The sequence below is a fragment of the Symphalangus syndactylus genome, chromosome 5 (assembly GCF_028878055.3).
Source record: "Symphalangus syndactylus isolate Jambi chromosome 5, NHGRI_mSymSyn1-v2.1_pri, whole genome shotgun sequence".
Classification (NCBI taxonomy): domain Eukaryota; kingdom Metazoa; phylum Chordata; class Mammalia; order Primates; family Hylobatidae; genus Symphalangus; species Symphalangus syndactylus.
In genome coordinates this window covers 135,612,433-135,637,353 of record NC_072427.2, presented here as the reverse complement: position 1 = coordinate 135,637,353, position 24,921 = coordinate 135,612,433, and the positions used below count along the sequence as shown (strand labels likewise).

At 33.5% G+C, this 24,921-nt stretch overlaps 1 protein-coding gene across 3 annotated transcripts in view; it reads left to right on the top strand.

Moving 5' to 3' along the window:
- PDE3A (phosphodiesterase 3A) overlaps positions 1-24,921 on the top strand; it is a 304,284-nt gene that overhangs the window by 180,417 nt on the left and 98,946 nt on the right. For all 3 annotated transcript variants that reach the window (XM_055280443.2, XM_055280442.2, XM_055280441.2), the window contains exon 2: positions 7,889-7,939. In XM_055280443.2, coding sequence (XP_055136418.2) covers positions 7,889-7,939 — 51 coding nt within the window. The remainder of the gene's footprint in view (positions 1-7,888; positions 7,940-24,921) is intronic.

Here is a 24,921-nt window from a genome sequence, read left to right as displayed (position 1 = left end):
ATATCGAATGGATATTTATATGGCTTTTTGCTGTATTTTGTATACTGTAACAATGTCCTCTTGTCTCCCCATGAAGTCTTCAACGAAATCAACATCACTTGATACTACATTGTAGAGTGGGATTGATTTGAGGAGCGGGGAGATGTGATGAAGTAGCTGTAATCGATGTATTCTGTTTATGAGACTATGGCTGCTAGTCACATCTGTTTTACCCACACGAGGCTCATGTGGTCTTCTAGTTTGTAAATTAAGTTATGCAGGCAGTTCCTGCCAGCAGAGGTTTAAAAAAAATTATGCAGGCAGCTAAATCTTTTTCAGCACCACTTGTATTAGGTCTTTCTAGATCCCAAATCCCAGTATTGACGCCTGGAGGGCTGAGAAACAGTATATGGGAACGCCAGGAATTCTGTTAGCTTCTTTGGCCTAAGCCCCAGACCAAATGCAGACTTCCACTCTTACTTTTCTGAAGAGTGCAAGGTAATTTTGACATTCTTACTCCGTTGATAAGAAGAGACCCAGGAAAGGAACACCAAAAAATAAGAACAATTTCCCAAAATGACCAGACGGGCTGAGACTGGCCTAAACTATCAGAGACCTTCCCAGTCCAGAGCACTGGCCTCTGCTAGAGCCTGCAGTCAGGGGAAGCACACAGTTCAGGCTCATCTTCTCACATGGAATGTTGCAGAGAGCAAATATAGGTAGCATAGAAATTAAGGAAAAAGTATGCCAAGGGAAGAATCCAATCGAACATGCCCAGGTTAAAGAAGTGCTTTTAGTTTCTTATCAAATCAAAAACTCTGTGTTCATCAGAGTAAATGTGGTTCTAAAAGACAACCCCTGCTCTCATGCATTTTGTGACTCATGAAAAACAAAACCCATATATAAAGGGACAATAAAATTGTATTATGTAGTATGACTAATATAAGGGTGTCTTTGTGGCATGTGGTACATATTCTGTAAATTCTTGTTGTACTGAATGGAATTAAGTAAGAGTTTGGGGACAGAAGAATCCCTGGTGTATTAGTATTTCCCTAGAGAATTTTTTCTTGTAATTTTGAATTAACGAAGCTAATGATTAACTTGTAGGCCAATTTTATACTAAAGGAAAATAGTAAATACCAAATATATAGCTATGATCACAAAGATCCAGTCCCTTTTTAAATTTTAGCGTAGAGATGCTTTGCTGCTCCTAAGGTACCATTCCTGCTCCTGCCTCAGAGCCTTTTCATCTTCTGTTTCCTTTCTCTGGCATGCATTTCCCCCAGGTTCGTGCATCTGGCTCTTTATACAATTATCTGATAAAATGTCACTTTTTTCAGAAAGGACTTTTTCGATCCACTGTACTTACATAAACTTACCTCTCCTTCCAGCCCCTCCCATCCATTACCCCCACTCGTTCTCCCTTTGTTTATTCTATTCTAAGCTTCTTTATAGCTTTATCATCACCTGGCATATTATGTTTATGTGTTTATCTTCTTCCTTCGCTAAAATATAATAGCCGGCAGGCAGAGATACATCTTGTTTTGTTCAATGACATACAGCTTGTGCCTAGAACAGTGCTTTGCACATAATAGGTATACAATACATACTCACTTAATGAGTAAATGATGAAATAGAAAGTGGACTGCGTGGTAACCTTTACATCCTTATATGTATATTAGTTTTGTATGTCTTCAGAAATATGTTTTAGTCATCTTCAGCTGCTGTAAAAGAGTAGTTTTCTTGAGAGTAGTGCAAAGATAACTGTGGTGACTATTACTTTCCATCGTTACCGTCTTTTTTTCATATCTAAAACTTCTCACCTCTTTAAGGTACACACAAATAATAATTTTTTATTTCTCATCTAGTTACAGTCCTCCTTCAGCTTTCATCCCTTTAGTAATAGTTGTGGTGAATTTTTTCTCCCAAGAAACCCCTAAAAAGGTGCTAATTTTTACGTAAACAGACAACAAGAGAAAAACATATAAACATGAAAGCAAAATATTTTACCTACAGAAATATATTTTCAGCAATCTTTATTTCTCATGCTATTGTTAAAAATATCTCTGCTTGGATAGAACCTTTTTGTTTCCATGCTGACTTCTTCTTTGCTTCTCCTGTGAACTTTTTAAATTCTGTGTTTGGCAGCAGTTTTGTTTTCCTTGGAGCTAAGTGCTGTGTAACATACTGTTAGCTGAAGGCTGTGATGTAGAAATTTATTATTAAAAATAAAAGAGAGAAGAATTTATTCCATAAGGATCAAAATGACTTAGTGTCAAAACAGTTAGGATTTTCAAAATGCTTTCTACAACAGATTGTGTTTCTTTTCAAGGAAGTTTACTTTGTTTGCCAGGAATAAATGTAAGGGTCTTCATTGTGCTTATCTTGGTTAATGAGAACTGAGAAGAGAAGAAACATTCTCTTTTTTTAAAAAAAATTTTTTACAGAATTTCTTCATCAGACAGAAAGATTTTATTTGCCATTTGCAGGCATAACCTTGGTGACCTATATATCCCCAGACCTTCTGGTAAGATACTTATTAAAATGTCATTACCCAGAGGAGTAATCATAAAATAGCCAGAGGGTATTTTTTATAGATGGTGAGAGACAAACATTTTTTTCTCTCTGAATTAAGTAGTCATGTACTCTTATCAACTAGAATATATTTAAACTTACTTTTATTTATTTTTCCAGTCTCAATCTTTCCTTCTCTGTTTTATATTTCTAGCAACTTTATATAACTAATCTTAAAATCATAAGCATTCCTTCTCCAAAAAGAGTATCATATCATCTTAATACAGTTTCTCTTTTCCCAGAATTGCTTAAGTAGCATGCTGCTATTCATTTCTCTTGAAAGTTTAGTCAAAATGAATTATTTTGCAAAAAGGAAAATTCCACAGTTTCTATTTCTTTTCCTCATTGTCTGTGGCCCATTAACGTCTTTTATCTGCTACTATGATAATGTCAAATGATTACTTTGGTCATCTGCAACTTAACACTAATCTTATCTGTTTGACTGAAAGGATGTTTTGACTTTCTCTTTGAAATAATATCAACATTATTTTGCACTTAATTCTGAAATTCATTGACCTCAATGTGCAAGCTGTCTTCTTTACTATTTATTGTGAATAACCATTATTTTTTATTTGTTGTAATCACACATCAAGAAAGTAGGGCTAGGGAGATGTCTTTGTGAAACATTTATCCCTATGGTTCTGTTTAACAGGAATACTTACCAGTAGCTAAGTATCTCATTTTATTTTAAATAATCTGTAATATTGTCAGCTTATCACACTATGAGTAGTATTTTTTAAAGGATTCTGACAATATGCTGCTTATTGTAGTCTTTCATCCATTATCTTAGAACAATGTTTTTATGACAGTAAAATATTTTTTCTACAAATAGGAAAAAATGCATATGCTGTATGAAAATTCATATGCTGTATGTATTCATGCGCTAATATGAAGTTTATCCTTACATCTCCCACTCTCCACCCCACGCCCCATCTAGTGGCCAGAATGCTGTAATCATGGGAAGGAATAAAGCTCTGACACTATGCAGTCCCTACTCCCATCATTGCCTCTTCCTTTGCATTAAAAAAAAAGAAAAAAGAAAATACACTGAAATAATAAATGCTAAATTTTGGCTCAGATTATTTTAATTAGAAATGTAAGTTTAATGATAAACACTTTGTATTCTTCAAATCCAAAAGGAAAAAATATTCTGTTTATTTCCTTTGGTGCTGTTATTGACTGTAGAACATTACAGTATCTCATTTGTCATATGCAGAGTTCATTCTTTTTGAATATATTTCACATAGGATGTAGATTTCTTATCACATAGGATGTAGATTTCACATAGGATGTAGATTTTTTATTACTTTGGAAAAAGTAGCCACAGAGTACATTTTAAAATAATACCACATTCTTGGTCAGCTCATACCTTTCAAATATAATATAAAGATGATATTAATATATAAATAAGAATAGAAAAAATTTCTTTGCCCTACATATTTCTCAGTTTGTTATATAATGCTAGGAAATAACTCTCTGATACATAACACACTTGGCAAATTTTACTGTTTTATGTTTTAAAAGAAAAAGTCAAATTTAGATAGTGAATTTTCTGAAATGCATCTTACAAGCTCTGATTTGCAAATTACCAAATTGATCTTATCTTCTGGAGTAAATGATGACCCAAATTAGTCTACATTTTGAGTGTTTTTGTTATTTGACTAAAATCGTCATCGTTAAGATAATTAATGGCAGAAGGCAGTGAATTACATGATTTTCTCATTTGAATTCTGGTCATACCAAAATGTTTCCTTTTGACTTCCTGTCATCATGAAATATTCTCTCTTAAATCAATATATTGTGGATTACAACTTGTGTTTGTAAGATTCATTTACCTCTTTTAGTTGTGATAGGAGAATTTACCACCTTATTTTGATCCTGTTAGTTTAAACTCATTAGCAAGGAGGTTAACAGTTTTAATAGTCAGCGTGTTGTAAATCTTCCAGAAGATTTTGATAAATCATTTCACTAGAAGCCTATTGCTCAATTTATTGCCACTTTAAAGTTGCCAAAAATAACCATCTCATCTTCGTATTTTAATGTAAGGTATTGTCAGTGTTTGAAATGTGTCAAGAATTGTTTTTGATAGTTCTAGTGAACAAATTAACTGTTTTTGTTTATAAATCATACTATTTATTTCATTAGTTATTGCTGTGAACCATACTATAATCAACTTTAGTATCAATAAATATTTTTGAGATGATGTAATGCCAATAAATCCATAAATTAAAAAATTAAAGCATTGAAATATCTACTATGTAAGCATTCAATTTTATATAATGATTATCTGGGTCAGTGTACCCAAAATTGTGTGCTAGCCAAACTACAGTTAAATCATCACGATAATTCCAAGGCTTAAAACGATTGACTATGTCTGTTAAAAATGAGTAGCTTAAAATTCATTAAATTACTTTGTTATGTTTTTTACTTATTATACCGTGAACATTTCACATGTTCTTTTTTATAAAGGCCGTGGAAGCCAAATTTTAATTGCTCTATGGTATCATTTTGTATACTGTAATTTATTGAGTAATTTCCCTTTTGTTGGATATACAATTAGTAGAACATTATAGTTACTGGATTTTTAGATCTTAGTTTACTGATTCAAACGGTATGAATTTTTAATATATGTATTATATATATTTTATATATGTGTAAATGCATATACACAAGGTGTATAAATATATATTTGTTATATAGTAGCAATATATATGCTTAGTTTACTCCTTGTTTTCCAAATATTCAACATTATTAATTTGCAAATATAATAGGCAATAGTAGTGTCTTGTCATTGTTTATATTGAATTTCTTTTACTTCCAATAAAGTTAAATTTCTTTCCATAGATCTATTTATTTTGTAAGTTGTTCTCACTCTTCTTTCAATTTTTTACTAGGGTTGGGATTCTTTCAAGTTTGTAAGAACCCTTAATATCTTGAAGATACTATTCTTTATCTAAGTTTACTACAGATATTTTACCAACATGACATTTGTGCAAATACTCTAAAGTTTTATATAGCCAGATCAATTTGTCCTCTTTTGTAATAAAAAAAAATCTTTAAGAAAAGATTTAGATTTCTTTAATTTTTTTTTATTTCCCAAGATAGGTTGAATATTTACCTGGATTTTATTCTATTTTATATTTACAGTTTTGTCTTTTTAAAAATTTGTCTTCTAAATCTATAATTAATATTAGCATTTATTATAAGGTTAGGCTCTAATTATGTTTTACCCTCAGAAGTCTATTTTTCTTTTTCTTTTTTTTTTTTTCTTTTTTGTGGGACAGGGTCTCACTCTGTCGCTCAGGCTGGAGTGCAGCAGCGTGATCTCAGCTCACTGCAATCTTGGCCTTTCAGGTTCAAGCGATTCTCCTGCCTCAACTTCCCAAGTAGCTGGGATTATAGGCGTGCCCCACCACGCCCACCTAATTTTTGTATTTTTAGTAGAGAAGGGGTTTCACCATGTTGGCCAGGCTGGTCATGAACTCCTTTTTTTCATTAGTTGAATAATTCATCAAATACAAAATATTTTTGATATTTTCTTATTTATATTTTGTTCGTACACATACATATATTTATTCCAAATTATTTCATTCATTTGCATTTTTAATTCTAAACCATTATCCCCAAATTTGGTTAAGTTTTATAATATATCTTAATAACCAGAAAGGTATTTTCATCACTTGTAACATTTTCTAATGGATACTTTTCTTTTTGAGACGGAGTCTCACTTTGTCTCCCAGGCTGGAGTGCAGTGGCGCAATCTTGGCTCACTGCAACCTCTGCCTCCCAGGTTCAAGCAATTCCCCCACCTCAAACTCCCAAGTAGCTGGGGCTACAGGTGCACACCACCATGCCTGGCTAATTTTTGTACTTTTAGTATAGACAGGGTTGATCCGTCTGGTCTCGAACTCCTCACCACAGGAAATCCGCCCACCTTAGCTTCCCAAAATACTAGGATTACAGGTATAAGCCACTGCACCCGGGCCTCTAATGGATTTTTTTTATTGTATGTACTTGAGGTGTACAACATGATGTTTTGATGTATATTTACAATGTAAAGTAATTACTAAGGTCAAGTAAATTAACATCCATCGTCTCTCATAGTTTTAACTTTATTTGTGTTTGGTGAAATCACCTAAAATCTACCGTCTTAGCAAACTTCAGCACGCTCTATAACATCACGAGCTATAGTTCTCATGTTCTCCATTGTATCGCTACACTTATCCATCTGACATAACTGATTATATATGTTTATACTCTCCAATGAAATTTATGTTCTTTAAAAATTAAAAATACTATTAGCTTTTGATTGAAATCTAGTTAAACCCGAAATCTAGTTAAATTTGTTTGAGTAGAATTGAGCACTCAATCGTTTATAGAATTAAGTCTTCTTTAGCAGTAGCACTATATGTCCATCAGTAAATTTTCACCATTTTCTGTATATGGTTATCAAACATTTCTTGATAATGTTCAAAGGCATATTATTTTTGTTGCTATTGTGAACAGTTGTTTGTTGTTAAGTCTACTTAGGAGTCATTGCTGTTATATAGAAAAGCTAATAACGTACATAAATTCATTTATGGTCCGTCTTGTTGGTGTGCTAGCTTATTAGTTGTAAATACTTCTTCAGCTGGTACTGATGACTAATGAGATTACTGACAGATGAATGGAGTTTCATTTCTCTGAGTCAATATCTTTTATTTCCTTAATATTCTTAATGTTAAATGTTATTTTCAATAGGTAAATATTCTTCTTTGTAAGCAAGGTAGCTCAGGGCTATTACCACCATAGGAATAACATGATAATATTTTATAGGTTATTATTAAAAATCTACGTTTTGTGACTATGTGGGCATATTTCATATTAAATATTTAATAATTTTACTCTTTAGAACTCTCAAGATTTTTATAGTTTTGAAGGTGGATTAAAAGTTATTGAACTAATTTGGCCTTCTGGTTCTTACCATTTGCGGCAGTAGATTTAACTACAGTAGTCATTTACCCAGAATATTTTCTTAAGAAGCCAAAGGCTTAATAATATGCAAATAAAGCTTTACATGGTGTGATACCTATCTAGGATGTTCCTGATAGAGCTATACAGTAGCTTCTTTTATCACACAGTGATATTAAAATACTCTCAAAATGATTAGAAGTTGAAATATTAGCTATCAAACCAGGAGTTTGTTACTAATTTAGGTATGTTAATTTATTCATGATAGCTATTTAATATATTACTAATAAAGATTGGAACAACTTGATTATTCTTTAAAATAAAGAAGAAAAATGTTTGTCAGGTAAAATAATCATTTAACTTATTATAATTTTCATCTTTACAGCTCATGGGGCATTCAGAATGGGACCACAAACGAGGGCCAAGGGGATCACAGGTAAGTTTCTTTTCCTTTTCTTTTTCATGTTTCGTCTCTTAACGCTTTCAGCCATGAGTTTTCTCAAACTCAAGAGATAATGAAAAGTAGAGAGAGGAAGAGGCAAAATAACCGTGCCATTTGTTTTTATTTAAGTTAACTATAATTAAAGTCTGGATTTCAAACCCCAAAGGCAGATGCCAGGATATTCCTCCTAAGAGCGTTCTGGTATCCCAGATTGGTTGTGTTTATATGAATATAGATTTTATATTCATCTTGTCTCTGCAGAATACATTCTGATCAGCAACCCACTCTCTTTATTCATTTCCTTTGACAATTTTTCCGTGTGTTTTCTTTTTTCTTCAGCTTCCTGTTTTTGGTTAAATATTTTGAAATAAAATCAGACTAAACTCTGAACTAATTACAAGATTTTGTCTCTAAATTAACTCTCTTCATCTGAGGGAAACAGAAAGATGAAAGGGCCTATTATTTTTGAAAAGAAACAAATTCTAAATCTATATTACCAGAGTGTTTTCATTGTCTTGCTTTATGTCTTAGGCAAAGAGAAAAGCTTCCATGACGCATTTATGCTTTTTAATGACCTAATTAGACAATGTGGATTTGTTTTGCTTTCATAATTACTTTCCCTGACAGAATAAAGGCTGAGCTTTACACTAAGAAAACTGTTTCTCCTCCTAGAGCACTTTGTGAAGAAATACGAAAATAATTCCTCTCATGGCAGCCTATGGTTACCTGACTGTAAACATGCAAAATAAAAATTAAGTGGGTGGAAATTTTTGCCTCCGTTGCACACATTTTGTATTTGCTACTAAAAAATATATAATTTACAAAAGGCAGTTGAATGTGCAATACTGTAAATGAAAGTTCATTGGAAAGTGGGGGCTTCTCCAAAGTGTTTTACAAAGCTGATGTGTTCTTGTGTTGTCATTAAATTTGTATGAATAACTCGATTTAATTTAGGTCACTAGGAAAACAAAACCAGGTCAATCAATTGTTTTAGTTCACATTTTAATGACTGATTTTATTTCTGTCCAGTATCAATTTGATTAGTAAATAATGTAAACCATTAAATTAGGATCATCTAAAAGATTTTAGGCCTTACTTTATTTCCCTCACTCTCACCTCCCCTTCATTTTCTCTGAAAACTCTCCCTCTGAACACATTTATAAAATTTTAAATCAAACTTTGCTGCAAGGTCAGTAATGAAGGGATTAAATTGACATAGAGTGAATTCTTCATGATTCTAAACCAGTAAAAATGTAAAGATGAGTGCAAGTAAGAAGGTCCATGGTTTCTGATAATTGCCACCAAAACATTTTGATATTCAAAACATGCCAAGCAAGTTGCTGAGGACATGTGTCTTCAAAGCAAGGTAGTGTTATATATAGAAAATTATTGTTTAAGATATACATCATTTACTCTCTATTTTGCTTACTTTGGTATAGTTTATCTTCAGGTTTAGATTGGTCACTGTGTCAATATAAATTGACAAAAAAAACTTCACAATTGTACAGTATGGTTTTTGTTAACTTTCAGCATAAAAAGAACAAAATTTTTAAAATTCCAAATATTGCATATAGCTAGAAAATGTGAGAATTCCACATATAAACAAAAGCTATTTTCATAAATAAAATTTGATTATATTTGAAAGCCTGAGGTGATTCTAAAAAGCAAAAGCATTAAAATAGTCTTGCATGAATTACCATTATCAACATCAAGTCTTTTTTGGATCTCTTAACCAGCAAAATAGCTATTCTAAATATAGTATACCTTTGTCCCATTTTGATTCCTCAACTCAGATGAAAACTGTCAAAGTAAAAAACAGACACAACACACCAAAAGATAAGAACAATAAGAACCATAGCAAAAAACGTTAAAAGGAAAGAGAATTTCCAAAGAATTTGGAAATTTCAGGTAGATAAATTAAGCCTTAAGTAATAACCTCTTATCTGATTTCAGTTCCCTACTGACAAAATAATAATAATAATAACAATAATATTTTCATGTTTTGGATAATTGATCCCTTCTTTTATTGCTATTATCTCCTTGGTCAATATGTCTAAAGCCTTCCAGCTTTTCAAGGGGAACTTCAGACAAGTTGCACTTGAACACAGACCTCTTAATAGTTTACTCCAAAGCCTTGCTCAAGTTCCATCGTAGTTAATTTAGAACTGGTTTCTAAGCACTTGCTATGTTTACAGCACTGTGGTGGGTCTTACTGAAGAAAACTTACAAGTATACTGCTTTCCAAGAGCTCACAAATTATGGTTGGAAATAGAGCAATATTTGTATATGTAATTCACATATAAGGCAATCTGGTAGATGCAACATTACATACAGTATGTGGTACATGATGACAGATCTGTGAATGACAGTATATATGATGGTGGTCACATAAAATTATAATACCATGCTTTTAGTATGCCTTTTCTATGTTTAGATACACAAATACTATTTGTTACAATTGCCTACATTTTTCATTACGGTAACATGCTGCACAGATTTGTAGCCTAGGAGCAATAGGCTATAGCATATAGCCTAGGTGTATAATAGGCTATACCATCTGGTTTGTGTAAGTATACTCTATGATGTTCCCACAACAAAATCCCCATCATTAAGTGACATATATACAAAGTGTAATAAGATTATATATATTCACTGGGAGGCCGAGGCAGGCAGATCACCAGAGGTCAGGAGTTCGAGACCAGCGTGTCCAACATGGTGAAACCCCGTCTCCACTAAAAATACAATTAATAATAATAATATAATAATAATAATAGTAATAATTAGCCAGGCATGATGGTGGGTGTCTGTAATCCCAGAGACTCAGGAGGTTGAGACAGGAGAATCTCTTGAACCCTGGAGGCGGAGGTTGCAGTGAGCCAAGATCGTGCCACTGCACTCCAGCCTGGGCAACAGAACGAGACTCCATATCAAAAAAAAAAAAAAAAAAAGACTGCATATATACAAAGTGAGATAGGATTTAGGTGGAAGAGTATTTCTTACTCCCTAGTAGTCTAGGAAATACCTCTGAGAAGTGATGATATCTGAGGTGTGGCTTTAAGGATGGGTAAGCTTTCAAAAGTACAGAGGAAAAGGTGGATGAGAAAGCTTTGGCAAAAGTCTGAACTGAGAAGAGTGTGGGACACATTTGAATATATGTGAATGTTTTTATAACTTCTGTATAAATACTTTTGGATGGTAACTCTTACAGCAATTAGTGTGAAGGGATAATCTGGAGAATGCTATACTTTATTGACTAGATAGGCAGAGGAAGTTAAGAGGGTCAAGAGTTTGAAACTGAGTACTATAAGAATTAGGACCATTAACACAGAACAGTTTAGATGAAAGATGATGAGTTCAGGGTTGGCAATATTAAGTGACAAGTGAAGGTGACAATTCCAAAACGAAGTTTCAGGCACATACTCGAGGCCTGATTAGAACAAAGGGTGTCAGTTTGGGAATGCTAATCATACAGGAGATAATTGAGTTCCACCAGTAGATAGGCTCCCAGAAATACATTAAAAGAAAAAACAGAAAAAATGTCTGATTTTTGGAAAATATAAAGACTAGGAACAAGCTGAGGAGGGAGTTAACATGAGTGTGCATGGTCTTACTAGAGGCCAGGTGGAGGAGAAATGATTCAGAACCAAAAGTAGTTACACCAAGGAGAGGAATGAAATCACAGACCAAGGTTTAAGAAAAATAAAAATGTAGCAGATGTCTTTGGGTTTAGTGATTAGGAGGACATTAGTGAACTTTGAAAAAACAGTTTTGAGAAAGAAGTGCTGGAAAGAAGAATACAGAAGAGAATAGTGTAAGATACCAGAAGAGTCTCTTGGAAGTGCTTTGTTTTAAAAGAAAGTTGGGATTGCAGAAAGAGGTGGCAGCAAGAGTGATTTATTTATTTATTTACTTATTTATTTATTTTTAATGCTAAGGTGAGATGTGTGTCTTAATTACTGGCAGATGAAAAGAATTAGTGTGGAAAAGAAAACACTGAAAATTCTCAATAGTGAGCTGATTCAGGACTGAGGAAATGGTGCAGTTCAGAGAAGGGAATGTGCTTTCTTCCAGAGTGGTCCTTTTGGCACTTCTTTATGTGTTTTCCTCACAGGAAACCCACCCCCACCACTACCCCATACCAGCCATTTACACTATATCAGAGAAACTGGCCCTGTTTGCAAATGAAATACTGGATAAATCCACCAAGAAGTACAGATGGGGAAGCTTTGAAAAGAAAGTGGAGGCCAGGGGCAGTGGCTCACGCTTGTAATCCCAGCACTTTGAGAGGCCGAGGCAGGTGGCACCTGAGGTCAGGAGTTTGAGACCAGCCTGACCAACATGGTGAAACCCCACTTCTACTAAAGATACAAAAATTAGCCAGGCGTGATGGCATGCTACTGTAGTCTCAGCTACTAGCGAGACTGAGACAGGAGAACAGCTTGAGCCCGGGAGGCAGAGGCTGCAGTGAGCCAAGACTGCGCCGCTGCACTCCAGCCTGGGAGGAAGAGCGAGACTCTGCTAAAAAAAAAAAAAAAAAAAAAAAAATTCTAATACAATGAGAGAGAGAAAAGAAAAAATAAGGACAGATATTATAACATTAAAAGATATTATGAACCGATTGACCAATTTTCTTGGTAGGATTGAGGATATAATAGTGAAAAATCTTGAATGCTAGAAAACATATGGAATAAATATTGTTTTAGATATCTAAAAAAGGGAACTTGCTTGATTCCTGCCCAGTACAAAGCAGAGAGCTGTGTCAGATGTGAGTGTGCTAGCCTGCAAGATGAATTTTAACATATTTTACTTTGATTTGCAAAACATAGATATATGTCAGGTACTGTTTTTTAGCCTTTTGAGGAATCAGAAATAGACAAAACGTTGGCATCTAGCAGCATCTAATTTTTTATTTTAAAGTCAGCCGTAATCATTGCTAGGATAGAGTTAAGCTTCCCCTGGCTTCTCTCTGGATACTTAATAAATAAGGGATTTTCTCAAATTTCCCTTTGTATTTCAAAATTGTATCATATATGCATTATCACAGAATTTAAGATGCACCGTTCATATCAAATACTTGTCATATAGAAAAATACTTATCTTTCTTCTAGTAAATTCCAACCCTTAATTGCATATGACTTTTTAGACGCAGCAAGAATGTCATTCAAGCTGACTTATATTACTTTATTCTCAGTAATTCTCTTTCATAATTTGTCAGCTCACTCATGGCTTTCTGGCTGATTTTTCTTCTTTCTTTTTTTAAAAGTATATAACTCTCAAATAGTGGATCACCCAAATGTAGGAAAGATGCTAAATGATAAATAAACTTCCAGCAGCATGCAGAACTCCTTTGTCTGGCAGTGTTCCCAGTAATACCAAATGAAGTCAGGGGATGAAATTCTCAGAAGGCAATTACTTGTTGTTTTTTCTTCATTTTTATTTTTTATTCTTGAAGGAAAGTTTTCCAGTGGGAAGTAAAGAGAGGCAACAGAAAATATGCTTTTTTTTTTGAGACAGAGTCTGGCTCCATGCCCAGGCTGGAGTGCAGTGGTGCGATCTCAGCTCACCGCAACCTCTGCCTCCCTGGTTCAGCGATTCTCCTGCCTCAGCCTCCCAAGGAGCTGGGACTACAGGCACGCACCACCACGCCCAGCTAATTTTTGTATTTTTAGTAGAGACAGGGTTTCGCCATTTTGGCCAGCATGGTTTCAATCTCTTGACCTCGTGATCTGCCCGCCTCGGCCTCCCAAAGTGCTGGGATTACAGGCATGAGCCACCGTGCCCGGCTGCTTTTTTTTTTTTTTTTTTTTTTTTTAAATAACAAAAGCTTAAAAACAGTAGGAGGGCATTCCAAGGGGCCAATAATTTACTTATCACTTAGTGGAGGCTCCTTGTGGAAAAGATTAATTTGTGAATTTGTAAACATCCTAACATTTTAATATTCTTGGAACCCTCAGGCCTTTATTTACCAATAGCGAAAAACTAGCAAGTTTTTAGTTATTTAGTATATTATTGGTATTTGACTACCAGCCAGACTGTATTAGCTGGACTTAAAAGTACTCACAAGAAACAAATTTTTGTGTTGTCCATCTGGTTTTCAAATGATTGAAGTCTTTCTTTAGATAATAAAATTCTGGTTTGTATGATTCTAAATAATTCAAGTATTATATGTAAAATACTGGAAGATAGCTGAGTATTCCGATGGAAAAAAAGTGATGAAATGCACCAGACTATCAGTATGCTTACAAATGACCCATGGCCTATGTTGGAGCATGTCTTTAGTGGTTTAACAAGTCCTGGAGGCAACACATTGTAAAAATTCTAGACTAAAAGCAACTACCTAGATCAGTTAGCCTGTATAACATAATGTTAAGTGTCCAGGATGAATTTTGATGAGGAGTCATTGTGCTTTACTTTTTTGTCTGTAATTTCAAGGGAATGGATCTGATAGTGATAGCTACTGAAGTTGAATAACCTAATCGTTTGCCTACTAATGGCCTGATTCAGTGACAGGTCACTTCTTTTCTAGGTTAAATCATTTGTTTTTGATAAGAGAATGTGGAGAGTAATTTAAATGCCTTTTCAGATTTATCTGGAGTAATGCCATATATATTTATTGAAGTTAATTCCTTTTAATACATTTTAGAAAGATGACCAGCCATATTTCCCAGGAATTTGTTCCAAGGGATTAATGTGAACAGATTGGGAGCTCATTATTACATCTCCCAAATGTCCGACATGTTACCAGGGAATAATTTATGCCCTGGAGCTAGCTGCCAGGGCCACTTTTTCTACAAACATAGTGTCTTTCACTTGCATTTCTTCCTCCTTTTTCATTTTTCCATATATCAACCTAACAACTATTAATATTCGTTCAGAAATTTTTCCAATAATTGTTTAATTTTTGGCAACTCTCCAAAGACAGTTTGGTTTTGGGGTTTTTCGTTTGCTTGTTGTTTTGAGAAATTTGTTTAAATTTTGCTTATACTAACAGGGACCACACAAAACATATTTGCCTAGGGCCTCACTTACTGTAGGGATGGCCTTGTCATTGCATGTAATAGTGACAGGAAGGGACCTAAATATCATATCTATCTTCTCCATTAGATCTTCCTCTAAATATTTACAATTTTATCCTTTAGTCAGTTCTGCACTGTTGGACAATTTTTTTACTCTCTTTGAAATTGCTTTTATTTAGTTACTGTTTCGTATTATGTCTTTAATTTGCATTGACAAACTACAAGACACAGTTTTTAGCAAATCTATCATAGTAGGGATATTGCTGACAATGTTCACAGCACACACAGTGTCAAGTGGATGGGGAGACATTTCTCTTTGTCCCCAGGGAAGGGAAAACAGTGTTTCTCTTTAACAACTAAACCCACTAGTATATTACTTCTCTAGCATCCCTGGTCTCTACCTAGTAGAGGCCAGAAACAACACCCCCAGTCCCCAAGTTGTGATAAGAAAAATGTCTCTAGACACTGTCAAATGTTCCCTGGGAAGCAAATTTGCTTCCAGATGAAAACCACTGAAATTACAGCATAATCTCATTGCCAGGTGTATGGAAGATAGTAAATAAATATTTAGTGATTAATCTTGACACTTTATGTAGGAAAATGAGAACATGCTTCTTCAAGCATTTATGCTTTCAGGTTTTCAGGTTTCATCTTTAAGTCTATCAAATAGAAATTTTAAAGAACATATTCATTTCATTGTAAAGTAGTTTTCTCACAATGGAATTATGTCCAAGAAGTCTAATGGCTGGGCTGGGGGGAATGTACTTTTCCCACACTTATGCATTCAAGTGACTCGCAGGAGGAAAGAGTTTGGCTCTGTTCTCACAGTAGTTTCATGGAGCTTGGGTTTCAGGGAAACTGATGGATGACCTTGAGTAAGTGACTCTTTATTACAGGCCCTGGTCTCTTAAAAGAACATTGATGAACGGGAATCAAATCCACAGAAATAAAAGGGAAAATTGCCACTGGCGTTTATGCTTTTATTGTTTTCCCCATGTTTATAGATTAGTAGACATGTTGTTTAATACTTATTGAATGACCCTCTTATGTTGGGGCCTGTGGACATCATTCCCATGACATGGGCACTACCTTGTGTTTGTTTAGCCAAATCACAACCTGTGGTACTTTATTTGAAACGAAACAAAGCAATCAAATAAACAGCCACTGATAATAGATGTTTCTCTGCAGGGACTGCGAATAGTTTAAGCAACAGTCAATTTTACTAAGTGTACAAAAGCATATTTTGAGAGAAATAAAAACAAAAATATACCTATCACTTTAAGCCACAGTTTCTGACCAATGTTGCAGTTGTGACTTTCATTATATTCTTTCCCCCAGATATCTTATTGTAAACATTAAGAAAATTAATGCAAGAATTTTGCATGTACATTCTTGTAAAGTAAATATACACATTTTGAAAAATGTCCAGCTCTCAAGTTTTGCCTTCCACTTGAGAGAATAACAGAAGAAAAATATGCTAACTTGATAACAGTTAATTTTACCTTTGAATTGCAATATCTGACAAAGGGAAATAATTTTTATCTCACGCTGGGTGATTTTACGCCACCTGTAGCATTGAGTAAGATCTCGTTTTTTATTAATCCTGACAACATACCCTAAAAGGGAAGTTTTGTGGGTGGGTTTTTGATTTTTACTCCACTTATAGATAAAACTGATAAAAAAAGATTGTGCCAAAAATAATCAGCTTCTCATAGAAGATTAAAATCTAAGACTAGGATGTATTAACTAGAACAAATAATCAGATATAGAGGTAGGTAAAGGTGATATAGGGTGGAGGAGGTTATATGGAGTAGTAAGGACAGTTAACTGGAGAGGGTGAATTGAGGCAAAGAAAATGGGAAATGTTGATCTTTTAAGATGAATATTAACATCCATTTTCATATACTAACAAAAAAACACGGGATACGGGCTTTTAGTACATTCTTGGTACAATTTTTTTTATTTGGAGAAATCGAATGTTTTAATTTCTTATTAACATATCCAGGCTATATGTATAAATATGTATTTCTAATAACATTAATATCTTATTTATGGTACAGGAATTTTTCTTTACAGCCATTCTAGGGAACAAACTAAAATATTGTTTAATAGCATTCCTCACAAGGTTTTATATTCTCATCAAAGGTACTGATTTTCTTAAGTTTTACCTTGGGAGAACAAAGATGGCTTAGCAGTTATGTTGTCAACATTAAGCGACTGTCGCATTTTATGTAAAATTCAGCCATCGTGTAAACATCAGTAAACCCGAAGTTGCCAGGTCTGATAACTACAAAGAAAAAGCCTGGAATAATATTAGCGATATTAATGAACTAAAATTATCTTAAAAGTCACAAAAATGAAACTTGTTGTCAGATTTGATTTTCTAGATCACAGAACTTTGTTTTTGTTTTTTGGTGGAGTGCTTTTTCCCCTTTTTTGGTGGTGATGCATTGTGTAATAAGCAATTCTTGGAAAACTCTTAAGTGTTACAAGTTAAAGCTTATTCTTATTGGAAATCTGCAGGTTATCAAACTTGCATCAGAATAGTTTGCTTGCTGAGTTCTGTGGTGTTGTGTTTAAATACTTCTGGGTGACAGTTTCCACTTGGATCTCTACAACTATTTCCATTTTAGAATTTTGTAATCATATTCTTTGTTTTCAAATCATTTTAACCCTGAATTTAGAGAAAGTTGTTTACATAGTATCAGCGATACACACTTAAAAGAGTATTTTTTTTTTTAAGTTTGGGAGAAAAAACCTCTCAGAAAATTGTGGGTGAGACCAACAGATGGAGTAGAAATCGCAAAAATAAACTACATCATGATCAGTCAGGAAGATGAAGGGCGAACAGATATAAAAGCTCTAGTTCTCAAAGGATTGGGAGCGGAGGAGTGGAAAGAAGTTATCTATCAAAGATGATGATTGGAAAATATAGAAAAGACCACCTCATGAAGCAAAAAGAACATGGCCATTAAAGCCATATTGAAGTTAGAAACATGCAGTGATTTTTTTTTTTTTTTTTTTTTGATACTGGGAATGAATGATGATTTGGGGGACTGACAGGTCTTAACTCCACTTTTACCTCTCATTGTCCCTATTCATGTGACTTAGTGCCATAACTTTGGTGACATTTCTCTTCTGTCGCCTCAAAAATATGGTAGTATATGCATGATTATTGCATTTTCAGGCCTTTGCATGAGTTTTTAAAGAGTATTCCAATTAACTATAAGTTTATGAAATGTAATCCTAGGACAATTTAGTTTCCTTTTTCGTGGAGAAATACAGCATGATTTTGAACAAGTTTTACTAAATAGTAAATTTGCAGCAGCCAGTTTTGTTTTATACTGATTATGGCAAGCCTGTGTATAGTGAATTTTTAATTAATATTCCTAAAATAAATGAAAACATTATAATTTATGAACTTAGAGTTTCATTTATTCAACTAAGCTTTGCTGAACCAGTGTGTCTTGAGGAAATCTGTTAATCCATAATAAAATATAGCAGCCCTTGAGGAATTAGTGAAATTATATCTAAATCATGAATAATAAAGCCAAGAAGCCTTTTGTTTTATTTATGCTATTCCTCTGCTTTCAGGCTTTTCTGTTTCTAAAGCGTACAGCTAAGTTGAGATTCCCTTATTTTAATATCCATGATACCTTATTGTAGGACAGCATATTATTGCTTTGACTGTAAACTGAAATTACTGGATGAGGAATAATTTGTCATGTTGTCATTACTTAAGGAGAAGATAGTATTTAAATATTGACTTTTTCATACAGGAACATGTGTTCTCATTCTCTAGGCATATGACTACTCCCCCCCACTTCCTCCCTTTTTTCTTTTCTTTTTTTCTCGTATCACATGGAACTTTTGAGCTCAGGAGTGATTCTGTCTCATGCAGCTTAGGGATCTTAAATTTACATAAGGACTTTAATAGAAGCTTATGACACATGATATGACCAGGCTTTTCACTATTTTTTGCCATTTATTTGGCTTAAAATCAATGGAACAAACTGAACTTGGCATTACTATTTCTGTTCAAAAAGAAGAAAAATATATAATTTTACTGTTTTTTATGTTTTGGTCTTGGCACTGTGGCTTTTGTTTATGGAAAAAGACAGGAGAGGAAAAAAGCATTATTTTAACTTCACATGATAAATAATTATACCAAACTGAGATTTCCTTAAAAAGTATTTGTTCGTTTTTCTTAGTACAATGAGTATTGCTAGTAATTCAGTGCAAGTTTGAAATGGTATACTGGTACTATCTTCTTTAAATAGCATTATAGGTTTAAGTGCATCACTAACATCATAACTTTATAGAGATACTGCATTAGAATTCATCTAGTTTCTGTACTTATTCATGAAGAAGAGATGCTTATGTGGATGTTATTTCTTCTTGACAAATTCTATTAGCATAAAAGAAAAGCATTAATATTTACTTTTAATAAAAGTCATAACATTTAGCGTTAAGTTCCTTTATAAGTGCTTTATGGACATTATTAACTAATTTAAAACATCAACTATTTTTATCTGGAATGAATTTCTGCCAATATTAATTAGGAAAAATAGGGATATAAATAACGTCTATGGCTTCCAAATGTTTAAAAGACATTCTATGTTCGTCATTTTATGCACTGGTGGTCGTGGAACTTTTAATTGGTGGATACAGTACAGGAAGTAACATTTTTGGGAATAAACAGTGTTATACATATTATATGCATAGCTAGAAGCATAGGAGAGACTCTCATTTGTTATTACTAGATATCAAATGGTTGACGCTGTCTCTCTTTTTGTGTGACACAACATTTCAACCATACAGCACAGTATAGTGAATAATGTACAAAAGCTAGGTAGATTTAATGAATGTTAAAATTTTCTGTATTTGATGTAGTATTTTTGTTGATAGCTAGACAACTGCTTAGAAATAATCTCATTAAACTTTTTCATAATGTATACATTATTCCCATTAATAGATATATACTTGATTAAATTTATTTTGCTATGTTTGACCTTATGGGAATTTAGAGAATATGGATAAAGAAGTAGTTTAGAGAGCATGGAAAAGAATTAGAGAAAACGGAAAGGATTAATTTTCAGAGAGACAAGCAAAATTGGTTGATTTTAATGTTTAAAGGCTGAGTACACTGATAAATGTGGATACAAGTAATATCTATTTTAATACCACCTGGAAAAAGCTGGCATATAGCCACATTAATAAGTATGCATGTATAAGTGGATTATTCTAAATGAATGAATGTTGTCATAAGCCTGCCTTATATTAAAAATAAAATCATTATTTTTATGGAGATACAAAAAATGCAAAATATTTTATTAACATTATTGTTTTCCAAATATACTAACTTTGGTAACCACATTTAAAGTCTTTTTGAAAGCATGTTTTTAAAAATCATCCCTATAATGGTCACCAGATTAACTTCTTAATATCAGCTTCATTTAGAGAAACTATGAAATTGGAAAACTGATATTATGTATTACTTCACTGTGTTCTACAAATACTTTCTGTACATTGTATATAAATAATGTCTTTAAGCGCTTAAAAGATAAAGATGTTCCACATATTTTTATTTTCAAAGTTTATTTATTAGGGAATTAGGGTTACAATAGTATATCTCTCTCTTCTTTCATAACCTTGTAAGGATTGTCCTGTTTGCAGCAGAATAGTTTTTGCAGAACAAAATCACAGGATAAGAGAAGAATTGTAAAACCCATTAAGGCATTACCGTATTTAATATTTTTATCATTAATCAATGTGCCCCCATAATGCACATTTACATTTTGACATCAAAAAGAAGAATATGTAGCTAATGTATGAATGATAGAATACAGATTTAGAAAGGTTTCTCATTAACCTTCAGTTAAAATACTAAACTAAGAAGATTCAAGGGGAGAAAATAAAATTTTGCACTTAAGTTTTTAATAAAACTTCAGTATGGAAAGTACCTGCATTATTTGTTCATAAGCAAATGAAGAAACAGAAAGTAAGATTTAAAATTTTGGATTGACGTCAAGCCCAATATCATGTGGCTTTTCTAACAGCAAGTGCTTCTTTGGGCTTCACTAACGTATTTATGGCATACAGAACAGAATAATTAATTCAATAAATTCTGCACTGGCCAGATGACCTCTGCAGTGTTGAATTCAGTTCTGAGTACATAATTTCAAGAAGGATATTGAAAAGCTGATGCATTCACATAAACAATCAATATGTCTAGAAACAGGGTCCCAGATGAGGTGGAAGTTTAGCTTATGAAAGAGAACTTATGATGAAAAACAAGAGAGGGAGAAAAACTGTGCTCTCTTAAGTTATCAACGTGGTGGCTCACGCCTATAATCCCAGCAGTTTGGGAGGCCAGGTGGGTGGATCACTTGAGGCTAGTGATTTGAGACCAGCTTGGCCAATATGGTGAAATGTCATCTCTACTAAAAATACAAAAAATTAACTGAATGTGGTGGTGCACACCTGTAATCCAAGCTACTCGGAAGGCTGAGGCAGGAGAATCTGTTGAACCCAGGAGGTGGAGGTTGCAGTGAACCAAGATCATGCCACTGCACTCCAGCCTGGGCAACAGAATGTGACACTGTTTCAAAAAAAAAAAAAAAAAAAAAGGTGTAAATGGAGTGAAATTTTTCTCTTTGTCGTTCTGTAAGGTGGTATTTGAACAAGTGAATAGAACATAGAGCAGTCAGATTTTGCTTAAATATAAGGAATACATTTCTAGCCATTCAAATTGATTTAAAAATAGAATAAGGCAGTGGTTTTCCTAAATAAGAAATAGGTTAAATGATTGTGCATAGAGAAGTGTCTGTTAGAGTAGATGAGCCAACTTCACAAGAGTTCATTTTTTTTGTTTCTGAACAGTGATGAACAGACCAAGATACGAAAATCTTAATCTCCTAAATTATCATGTGTCTCAGTGTACCTCAGAGAAGAGTCCTGTAACTATGCTCTTCATTTAGTGGAAATTTCCAAATCTAGGCAAACCATGAGTCTTAAGCTCAGATCTAGGCTGACTTCTGTACAGACTAGAATTGTCACCTCCCCTTGAAGAGCTGTTTTTAAAGCAGTCATTTCTATGGATTAGCAGTATCCATTCAGTATCAGCTAGTGAACTTATTAGATGTTCTGATGGACAATGTTTTAGATGAAACTAGAAAAGTCTTCCTTTTAAGAAGTTTCCCAGGTGATGTGACAAGTGTTCATGTTATGGTAGCATCAACTTAAATGTGTCAGTATGGACGATGATTGGATTTCGGTACTTAAAGTAATCTTTGTATTACTTCTGTCTAAAATTCTAGAGTTAGAGCTAAATTTCTTTACTACTTCATGTTTGTTCATCCATGAACTGTGGGAGCTATATTGTAGACTGATCTCAGTCATATATTCATTAGTATGGATGAAGGATAATGAGAATAATGTTTGATGAGGAAATGAGGGAAAATAAATGCGGGTACTAAGTACTGTGTTGAAAGACAGGGAAACAGCATTGAGGATTGATACAGGTCTCTCTTCTAAAAGCCTCTGGCACCACAGCAATAATATTGTAAACTCCAAGGAGAGCCATTCACATTGTAGTTTGCATGAATGATGACCCCCCGGAGTTGTGCAGTGCACCACACTCACAACTGCATACATGATCCTTTTAAGCCCTTTACATCTACTTCTATACTTAGAATTTCTTCCAAAGCCTAAACTTGAATCCTATCATTCTGATTAACTCTCAGGAAAACAAAACAAGGCCTGCTATTTTCTGACTCCTAGCTTTTCTACCAATATCTTTCCTCTCTATCTAAAGTAGATCAAATATCCTGTACTCTAGGTGGCATCATGTTATTTCACTCCTCTGTGCCTTTACAAGTACATTGTTTCAACCTTTAATAAATCTTAAATCCCTCTTAAATACAACTGAAACACTATTTGAGTCCCAACTCTAAGCACTGTTTTCGTAACACATTTTACATCCATAACGCATTTATCATAGAATTTAGAACACTATGCAAAATTTCCCACTAGACTAAAGCTTCTTGTATCCAAGAAGTACTTCATTTGACTCTCCAATAGTGATTGCCACCCATAAGTTGTTAGGAAATGTTGAATCAATGAATGAGAGAATGGGGCATAAAATGGGAAATTTGAGCACACAGAACTTTCACTTAACCTACTTCACTATTTGACTATGGTGTGGCCTTGCTTTTAATTGGAGGATAGCTGGAGTTGCAATCAGTATTCATGAAAGCATGTTTTTAAAAAAATGAGAATCAGTCTAACAGAATCTGAACTTTAAAAAACATCTCATTACTGATTATACATGGTGACGATATTTTCCAAATCGTGGAGCTTCTACTGGGAAAAGGTATGAATAACCTTTTTGTTCTATAATGATTTTCAACAGAAATTATATTAGAGAAGGACAGTTGAAAGCCTTTTAAAAATAAATTCAGAAAGTAATCCAAATCAAGTTTATAATAAAGTGGCTCAGTGTATTTATTAAACGTATTTTTAGTTAGTTAATTTTTAATAAGGTACAAAAATATTACCTGGGACTAAAAAGCTTCCCAGTAAAAGTTCTAGAATGATTTTTTAAGATGTTACAAAACTATCTTAGAATGTTAAACAGAATATTTTATTGACTTAGAACTCTTCACTAAACTCTCAAATAAAAACCAGACCTTTCCACCTCAGTAAAATTCTAAAGTGTCATGAAACTTTATAATCCTTATCTAGCACCAAATCTACATTTATCTAAAGATTGACAATGTCCATCCTTCTGCATTTTTTTCCTATTTTCCTCGTGGATTAGTAGCATATTTCGAATTTTTGAAGTTTCATGCTAAAATTTATGAAGGAAAATAAAATATATAATACCCTGTCACAGTAGAAGGGAATACTAAACATCTGTTGAAAGAATAACTCTTTGAGGAGACAAGTCATTTAAATATAAAATATGCAAATTATACAAGTGATTTTAGTGCTTTGGACAAGATTATTCACTGCCACGATCCCTCCAATTCTGAAGTTCGTGCATGTATTTTATGTTTTACTTAGAATAAGTTAGTTTTGTAAATGTATGAAATACCAAATCAGAAATGCCAATATATAATATCTTCCCCCCATACTGTACTGATTGGTATTCATCAGTAACTACCAGTCAAATGACTAGTCTACATTTCTAAACACACTGAAATTTCCAAACTTGGGGGTTGGTTCATCTGAGAGTCAGGTGCTTAACTGGTGATACTTGTGTCTTTTTAAAAGCTGACTTTGATGGTAAGTTTTTCTTATTTTATAAGTAATTTTTCATTGCTTCCTGTAACAAAACATAAAAGATTTAAAATAAAATACTTAAACATACCTTGAATTAATTAAAGGAAAAAGAAAGCAACATTAATTGAATATGTATTTTTGCTATATATTGTGCTAAGTACTTTTTTCACATAATTTATTTTAATCCACAAAATAATTCCTGAGAATAGATAATTTATTTGTTCAGTTAAGGTTTTGGGGCATCTCCTGTGTGTAGGCACAGTGCTGGTGGTGAAGCAGTTCCATGGGAAACAGGACAGATGAACTTTTGGTTCTCATGAAGCTCGTGTTCTGGAATTCTAGAAATTATTATTATACCTTTACCTATGAAGAGACAGACTTGAACAGTTGTTATGACTTGCCAAAGTCACTGAGCTAGAAAGAGGTAAGACTGTGTTCAGATGCAAGACTGTGTTCAAATGCAGGACAAATGCAAGAGGTAAGACTGTTCTAATTTGAAAAAGCCACTTTTGTCTCTTCTGTGCTATATTCCCTTTCCCAAGATATATTTAAGATGTGATTTATCATGAAGATATCCAAACACTTTACCATATAAGGTCAAAATTCAGTTTTTTATACTGATGCTAATTATGATCATTTAAAATAAATTCACTCTTAATTATTTGCTAAACCTGA